The 8,223-nt window shown below is 55.0% G+C and overlaps 1 protein-coding gene across 1 annotated transcript; it reads right to left on the bottom strand.

Annotated features, from left to right (window-relative positions):
- Window positions 1-287: 287 nt before the first annotated feature.
- Window positions 288-7,853, bottom strand: LOC118157529 (calcium uptake protein 1, mitochondrial-like). Its single transcript, XM_035311913.1, has 4 exons — window positions 7,711-7,853; window positions 3,777-3,885; window positions 1,444-1,533; window positions 288-528 (listed from the first exon to the last, which is right to left on the bottom strand). Exons 1-4 carry the CDS (start codon window positions 7,792-7,794, stop codon window positions 368-370), a joined length of 444 nt encoding a protein of 147 aa, XP_035167804.1. The 5' UTR covers window positions 7,795-7,853; the 3' UTR covers window positions 288-367.
- Between the last annotated feature and the right edge of the window lie 370 nt (window positions 7,854-8,223).

Genomic DNA, 8,223 nt, shown 5'->3' on the forward strand with positions numbered 1-8,223 from the left:
TGCGCCTTCAGCAGGAAGCGCCGGGCCCGCTCGGGCTGCCCGGCCTTGGCGGCCGCCAGCGCGATGCCGACGCAGCGCTCCGCCTCCTCCCGGTTCCCCTCCATGGCGCCCGGGCCCGGCGGGCGGCGCCGCCTGATGGCGTCACGGACAGGCCACGCCCCTCGCGACGAGGCCACGCCCCCCGTACCGAAACCGCGCCCCTCGCGCTAGGCCACGCCCCCTCCCGTATTGCCCCGAGTACGCGCGCACTACCGTAACACCCCTCCCCCCCCCAACGGCGCCCCCCAAAAAAGCACGCAGCTCCAGCACGTTAATGAAATCCCAGCTCATTAAGGGAATTAAGGGGACAAAGGAGACAACGGCGCCGCTAGGGCCGGGGCAGGGTGAAGTCCCAGGCGGTCTCCTGGGCGCACTTCCACATGGCGCGCATGAGGCGGGTGAAGCCCATGTCCTTGGGCTTCTCCAGGCCGCGCATCAGGCGCTGCTTCATGATGGCCACGAACTCCTTGTTGCTCAGCTCGCCGTTCCCTGGGGGCGAAGGGACAGAAGAACACGTTACAGGGGCCCGCAAGCCCACCACGACACCCCTCGGAGGGCGGCAGCCCAGCCCCAGCCCAGCGCTGTGTGCGGCCGAGGGCAGCAGCCCAGCCTGACACCACCCGCAGGGCCTGGCATCCCCCTCACCTCGGGGTCCCGCAACAGCTGGCCGCGCACGGCGGCTCAGCACGGTGTTGAGACCCCAGCCCCGCAGGAACGGGGCCCCACAGCGGGGCCCTGGCTCTTGGGGACAGAAAACCCACCACAGAGCCGATGCCCAGGGCACGCACTTGCAAGGAACAGGGCACGGAAGAAGTCCGAGGGGCAGCAGCCCCCAGGAAACAACCCCCCAGCGCCAGCAGCTTCCCGGATCAAAGGGAGGTTATATTTAATGGATGACTTTCTCCATTTCATTTTTTTTTCCCCTGCATTGCATCCAATCAGGGCAGGGAAACTCCCCTGGAATAGCAGGAGGTGAGCAGAGCTCCCACCGGCTCTACGGGCTTTTGATGTGTGCCTCTAAGCAGCGACAGCAAGCCCTGAGCTCTGCGCCTGCTTTTCCCCCCAGCGCCTTCCTGATGGGGGATTTGTCAGGCAGCCACAAGCAGTTCCTCCCCCCCCCCAAAGCTTTGCTATCAGAATATTTAGCTGACCAGAAATATTTAGCTGGTCAGAAAACGCCACGGAATCAACTAAAAGAGATGCAGCAAAGGCACAAGGCAGCAGGTGGGGCTGAAGCCAAGGGGACAGCAGCCACGGGGCAGGGCTCGAGGCGGGCACTTCTCTGTCCTCGTAACTCGGACAGCCACCAGCACCGGGCAGCTTCCGCGGCTGATGCCCTTTCCCTGTATCTCCCCTCCTCAACTCTCGGGGCCATGAGTGCCACGGGAAGGCTGGCTCACTCACCGTCGCAGTCGAAGAGCGCGAACACCACGTCGCACACGTGGTCGGAGAGCTCCACCTTGGCCACCGTCCTGGCCACTTGCTGCATGGTCACTGCAAGAGAGCAAGGGCAGGCGGTGAGCACGACCCAAAGCCCCCAGCTGTGTCCCCATCCCGCCCAGCACCAGGCTCCTCGGAGCCTTCCCCTCCCTGCCGCAGCAAACTGGGGTGCGGGGGGGCTGTCGGCAAGCACCCACGCGCTTTGGGTTCGAGGTCGATGGCGGGGTTACGCAGCATTTTCCCCATTTGGAGAACCTTTTCCCCATTGGGATTTTGTGCTGGCTGCATCGATCCGTAGGCGGGGAAGCCTCCAGGGTTTGATGCCATTAAGCGTGAGTTTTACACCTCAGAGGACATCTTTCTTTTACAGTCTCAGGTGTTACAGCCTCACACGAGCTCCTTCAAGGAGCCAGCGGGTGTTTTACACACGTGTAGGGTACAGCAGCTCTGGTTTTCCCTCCGGTGCCCAGAAGCACACCGTGAGCAACGCCTCACGGAGAGCTCAGGAGCAGGGCTCGAGGCTTTTTCCCAGCTGGGCTTTCTCCCCGCTGCTTTACACGGTGTCGGCATCAAGCAGACCTTGCCCTGAGGCTTTCCAGAGCTGCTGGGCTCCAGAAAGAAGAGAGCAGCGCGAAACCTCCCCAGGCTTTCCTCCTCCAGCCACAGGACTCCTAGAGCGGCGGCTGAGGCTGCAGCAGAAGTTCATTAATCGCACGTAATTAAGCAGCAATCGCACTGATTTACCAGCTGCGTGTAGACCTAAATACTCCAGGAACACATTCCGTGACCGGGCGGTTGCTGAATTACTGTGGGTGCTGAGAACACCGGGTTTGCTAGGCCGTTACCTCCTCGCGGCACGCTGCATAGCAGCAGCACATCCGTATCTCACGTGCAGCATCTCTCGCTCGTTTTTACTTCTAAATGAAAGGAAAAACCCATCGGGTTCCTTTAACTTTAAGCCTTAAGATCTAAAGGGAAGGGCGCAGACGACTCCCCGAGAAGTCACAGCTCAGGAGGGCTGCGGACAGACGCAGGAGGAGATGTGACCCATCTGGCTTCCTGTGCCAGAACCTATCCAGGCCTTAAGACCCCCACAGCAGCAACAGCTGGGCAAATACTTGCTTCTGACACGTTTAATTTTGCAGCTGCCCGCATACATCAGCTCTGACTTCTGGACGACGGGGTATCTGAACAGAGCCGCTCTGGAGACTTCAACTCTCGGACGAGGAACCTAACGGGCTCCCGAGGGCAGAGCCGGGGAGGAAATTCGGGTGCCGCTGCTCGCGTTTCGGAGCAGAAATGCAGCATTTGGCTCTTAGCTCTAAACAAAGCCCCTTGCAAGAAAACTTCCTACAGGCCTGCTTGTCTTTTCCAACAACTTTTTCAAGTGCATTGTAGAAGAAGAAAAGCCGCTGCTTGAGAGACTGGGATGAAGAAGAACCCCTGAACGCCTGGGCCCCGGCACCAGAGCTAGTGGTGTACCCACAGGTTGCTCTGCCTCTGCACACGCCTGACCCGAACGGCGCTGCTGAGGAGGTGTGTAGGGACGTGGTTCAGTGGGTGACAATGGCAGCAGGGTGATGGTTGGACCAGGTGATATTGAAGGTCTTTTCCAACCTTCATGATTCTGTGGTACACCGATGAGGGGCTAGAGCCTGAGCTGGAAAACGTCATGTGGAACGTGTGGAACCAGGTAGAGGAGGCTGCAGCTTGCCAGGGCCTGCATTTTGGGCACCTAACCTTACCCATAGAAGTGGCCTGCAAGATGTCCCGGCAATAAAGAGCTCTTGCTGATTCTCAGGGGTTGTGGGAGTGCTGCTTTCTGGGGGGAATGGGCTAAAGTTGTGCCAGGGGAGGTTTAGGTTGGATATTAGGAAGAACTTCTTTACCGAAAGGGTTGTTAGGCATTGGGATGGGCTGCCCAGGGAAGTGGCTGAGTCACCATCCCTGGAGGTCTTGAGAAGACGTTTAGATGTAGAGCTTAGGGATCTGGTTTAGTGGAGGACGTGGTAGTGTTAGGTCAGAGGTTGGGCTAGGTGATCTTGGAGGTCTCTTCCAACCCAGGTGACTCTGTGGTTCTGTGACCTGTTCAGACTGTATATTTCATCATTTTTCACTCTATATGTAAAACGAGGGAAGTATAAAACCTGAAATCCCTCTTTAACCGTGCACTGCAGAAGTTAAACCTCTCATCACAGAGGAACTGTTCTCTCAGGACATTTTTAATCCATCGGACCGGGCTTGTTCGACCCCTCCCTAAACCCAAATACAAGCTGAGAGCCGTGCTGCCTGCCTACCTTTATCAAGAGAGGCTCCAGCCATGTGGTAAAAGCTCAACGCCGTGTCCACATCGTTTATGTTCTTCAGAAACGTGAAGAAGCTCTCCACCTCCTCAAACGTCAGCCCCTAGGACGGAGAAAAGAGGGACTTAGTGATGGGAAAAGGAGACTGTGACACTGCTCAGGTAACAAATGACAAAGGGACTCAACCACACGAGCTTGCAGCTGGGGTCCAGACACTGCTACAAGCAGGTTCGTGTAGGCAGACATGCCCGAGTGAGCTTTGCAGCTGGTGGCAGGACGCTGCAGGGCTGGATCTGTTTGCTCTGTTTTACTTGTACTGCGCTTGGGCTGCGAAATGCAGCAGCCGACAGCAGCACCACCAGGAGCTGCAGCATCCAAACCGCTCCCTCGCGGCAGGAATAACCACCCAGCCCTCCTCTCGGGAGTGATCCATCAGCTCGTCAAGGGGAATTCGGGCTCAGCCTCCTCCTGTTCCACCCAGCGGGAGATGGATGTACTGAGATACTGAAAATCCTGACTGCAGAGCACAGCGGGGCTCCGTGGTGCGGATGGCAGAGCGCACACTTCAGCTGGGGCTGCCAAATGTAAATTTGTACCATCCCTTGTAGCCCTGCTCCGGCCGTTCCCAACGGCTTCCAGTCAGGGGAGAAGCAACCCATCCTTTTTTTTGAAATATAACTCATGTTTTTTGTGATCTCCCCCTACAGCCTCTGGAATTGTAAGCAGAAGAACTACAATTTGCAACCGACCCAGGAGTATTTCAGCTCGTCCCTGCCCTCAGCAAAACCGAGCACGTGGCAGAGCACGGCCAACACACGTAGAGCACACCGAGTGCTCTACAACAGGCAGGCTTTGTGGGCTGGATTCATGGGTCCGGACCAAAAGGGATGCAAATTGCTCACGGATAACGTACAGGACAGAATCCCCACTCATGTACAGGGAACTGCCTTCAGCAGCGCTGAAATCCCGCTTTCCAAGCGGTGTGCTAACAGCTGTAGGGCAGAATTCAGTAGTATTTGTCTTCCGATAGGACGATACACCACAGGCGTTTGCACGAGACAGTGCAAAGATTCTGCTCTGTACAAGGGATATGCAGGACGAAAGATCTTGGCAATTCGGATACCCCCCCCAAACACCTCCCTGCTGGCCGTGGGGCTGAGCAGAGTGTTACAACTTTGGGAACGCCGAGGGAAGCAGGATCCTTGTGGCCACGTTCAGGCCAGTTAGAAGAAATTACGCGCCGACTTACCCGACCGTTTGACATCTGCTGCTTGCAGCAGTGGCCACAAGGCACCCCGACCACCGCCGCAAGCGAAGGGCCCCAGCTCAGCATTTTCCTGGATTTTTCACCGGGCAATGGCAAATATCGAGGCCAAGCAGCACTGCTGCTCGTGCAAAGTGGCCCCTGGTTTAGTGCCAGCACTGCGGTGGTTCCTGTTGTTTCAGCCAGCAACGCGGAGGCTTACACCCTTACATATGTAAATTCCTGGTCCTCGTCACCAGCTAAACACCAGAAGTGACACACAGAGGCATCCTGAAAGCATCTAGGCTTTCATGGGGACACACATCCTGAATCTCCACAGCAAAAATCCAGCTGGTATTACGAAATTCCGTGTGTTATTGGTGAATTTGATCACTGAGGCTGGCAGCAGCATCTGCTCCTTCCCAGTTACCAAAAATCAGGGAAGGGGACGGGTGCAGAACCGCGCTGACAAGTTGCCAGCCGTGATGATCACCATCAGTCAGCAGCCGGGGAGGGGAATTCATCTGTTCCCTGTCGATGCGTCTGTCGGAGCTGCTTGGGCTCTTCATAAGTCACACGTCTCCACTGCAAGCCCCATAAGCATTAACCTGCCCAAGGGCTCCCTGCCTGGTTCCTCAGGACCGTTTCCATCCCATCCCTGCTTTAAAAACCACTTCTTGCATGCTTTGCATCTCCCTACACCACTGCACATCGCGTTAAGAGAGGGGCCGTTTCATTTGGTGCTCCATTTCCCCCGCTCCAAGGAATTGTGTGTTGTCTAACAGTCCCACTTCTTGAAAGCATCAACTCCCATTTTCCATTTCACCATTTCTCTCTTTAAAAAGGTATAGGAGTAGAGAAACAAGCCGCCTTGCCCTGCAGCTGGCTGTTACCTACAGATAGAAACACGACCCGGCTGCCTGGGGAATGAGGTGGAAACAAAAGCTCTTCCTCTGCCCCAGATGCCAGGTGTCTGACTGAGACGTGGAAGGAAGGGAACACCTGCTGGAAGAATCCTTCCCAAAATAACGTCCTCGGACTGATTTTCCGTACACCCAGCTACTGTTCGATACGTATACAAAGCCACAGCAAAGACTTGACAGTCCGTGAATGTAAGAGAGCAGACGTTACAGCTGCCAAGCCGCAAAGCGTTTTTCCCTGAGAAGTCAACTAATTCCTGCTAAAACTCAGGGGGAACAGGGGTATCAGAGAAAAAGTCCGCAGTGTCTTGCTCAAAAATCGAGTAAACAGACTCAAAACTGCAGCCGTGGAAACACCAATGGTCTTATTTAAGCCAGTGACAAAGAGCTTGGAAGTGAGATTTCCCAGTGTCGACAGGCAACTCCTTCCATTTTTCCACCGGATGCTTTTTGGCCTCACCTGCGTTATTTGCCGTGAAACAATGCGCCACGAAGGCACCCGAGCTCAGGCCTCCCTGGGGTGTTAGGACAAATGAGACACTTCCAAAATACCGATCCTGCTGACCAAGTTCTGCCTGACATCAGCACTCCGGGGACGTCCAAATGTGCTGAGCTTCTGCGCTGTGCAGGGAGAGATCAAAACTCGTTTGATGCTGTACATGCAGCCCCGAAGGAACGGAGGCCACCGCAGCTCTCAGCAGCACCATCTGGGTCCAACACTGCGTGAGCTTTCCTGGAGCTCACGGAGGCCAGAACCTCAACGTTTCTGACCAGTGTAATGTCAGAGGCTTTGGTTATTAAGATTGGCTTTGATGAATATTAATTTTGGAGATGAGAAAACTCGCTCGTGGCAGAGGATCTTGATTTACGGCTTCCACGTTCACTCAAAACTCCTACAGCTGGGTAGAGGGAGAAGCCTCCGCGCGCACACACGAGCCCCACATAAACCAGAGGAGGTTTTCACCTGGCCACGTGTTGGAGCACTGCCATCAGGAAAAGTCCCTGCAACCAAAGGGTGACAAGGAGCTGCCCTCAGGGGCTGTCAGAGACCTTTTAGCGTATGCGCCCTGCTGCTTCAGCGAGCCCAAGTTCTCCTCAGCAGATTTTATCCCAAGGTCTCTCACTAAATTAACCGGTACAGAATCTGCAGCCTTATTCCTCTCTAAATCATGAGCAATTCAAATCATTTTTCACCTACGTTCATAAACTAAATAATAAACTGCCCAGTCGCAGCATCTAATTAAACCAAGGTCGAGCCAGTAACTAGGTACACGTCTTCAGCGTTTGTTCTGGCTCCAGACCCAGACTGCCATTTAGCAAACATAAGCGTTAAAATTACCGCATCCATTTCAACAGGGACAAGCCCAATCCCTCATCAGGACACCAAGCAGCACACTCCCACCTCCTGCATCAGATTTATCGCCTGCAAAGTCAGCACGTCTCCCCACACTGCTTCAAAAGGCGCGGGGGCTTTCCTCTCCAAGACGGATTGCTTGCTGCAGAGGGAGAGATCCTTGCACATCAACCTGCGGCTTAGAGCAGTGATTTCCTGCGCTCAGCCCTGTTCATGGCAAACCCCAGATCTTCAGGGGTTCCCTCTGCCACGAAGCATCAATTAACCCCACGCAGTTTGACACTACCGGTGACATTTCTCCTCCAAGCTTACCCACTGAGCCTGACCTCCAGCTCATCTCTCGGCATGGCGCGGGGTGGCTGTCCACCCCCCAGAAAAAAGCTTCTCAGGTTTGCTGCTAACACCACTCACCTCTCCGTCTTGGAATTGCTTCTTGAGCTGCTTCAGCATGACGGTGAGCTTCTTCGACTGCACCCCGCTGTACGCCAGCAGCATGCTGCCGAACTGCCGCTCCGTGATCCGCCCGTCCACCGGGTCGTGCCTCTCGAACTGGAAGGGGAAAAAAAAAAAGGAAACTTGTGTTAAAAGGGCTCGGTAATAAAAGCGAGCATCACAGCAAAGCCTTCTTATAGAAGAAATCCTAATACATCTGAGTATTTGCTTCCACCGGGACCGTTTCCATCACTAAATCAACATCTTCTTTCCATGGGCAACTTCTTGACAAGTTTTTGCATCTTCTCCTCCTAGTTTTGCCTTACTGGGGACAGTATTCAGAGCTGGACTTGAAAAAGCAGGATGATTGTACGAACCCGAAACTAAGCCGGTGTTCACAGCTCTCCCAAAGGAGTGGAAAACAAGACGAAAATACTCAGGTGGTCTTCACGCGAGCTTCCAGCTCGGACATTGGAATAAACACCCCTGCCT

Source organism: Oxyura jamaicensis (assembly GCF_011077185.1).
Source record: "Oxyura jamaicensis isolate SHBP4307 breed ruddy duck chromosome 6 unlocalized genomic scaffold, BPBGC_Ojam_1.0 oxy6_random_OJ106634, whole genome shotgun sequence".
NCBI classification, from domain to species: Eukaryota; Metazoa; Chordata; class Aves; order Anseriformes; family Anatidae; genus Oxyura; species Oxyura jamaicensis.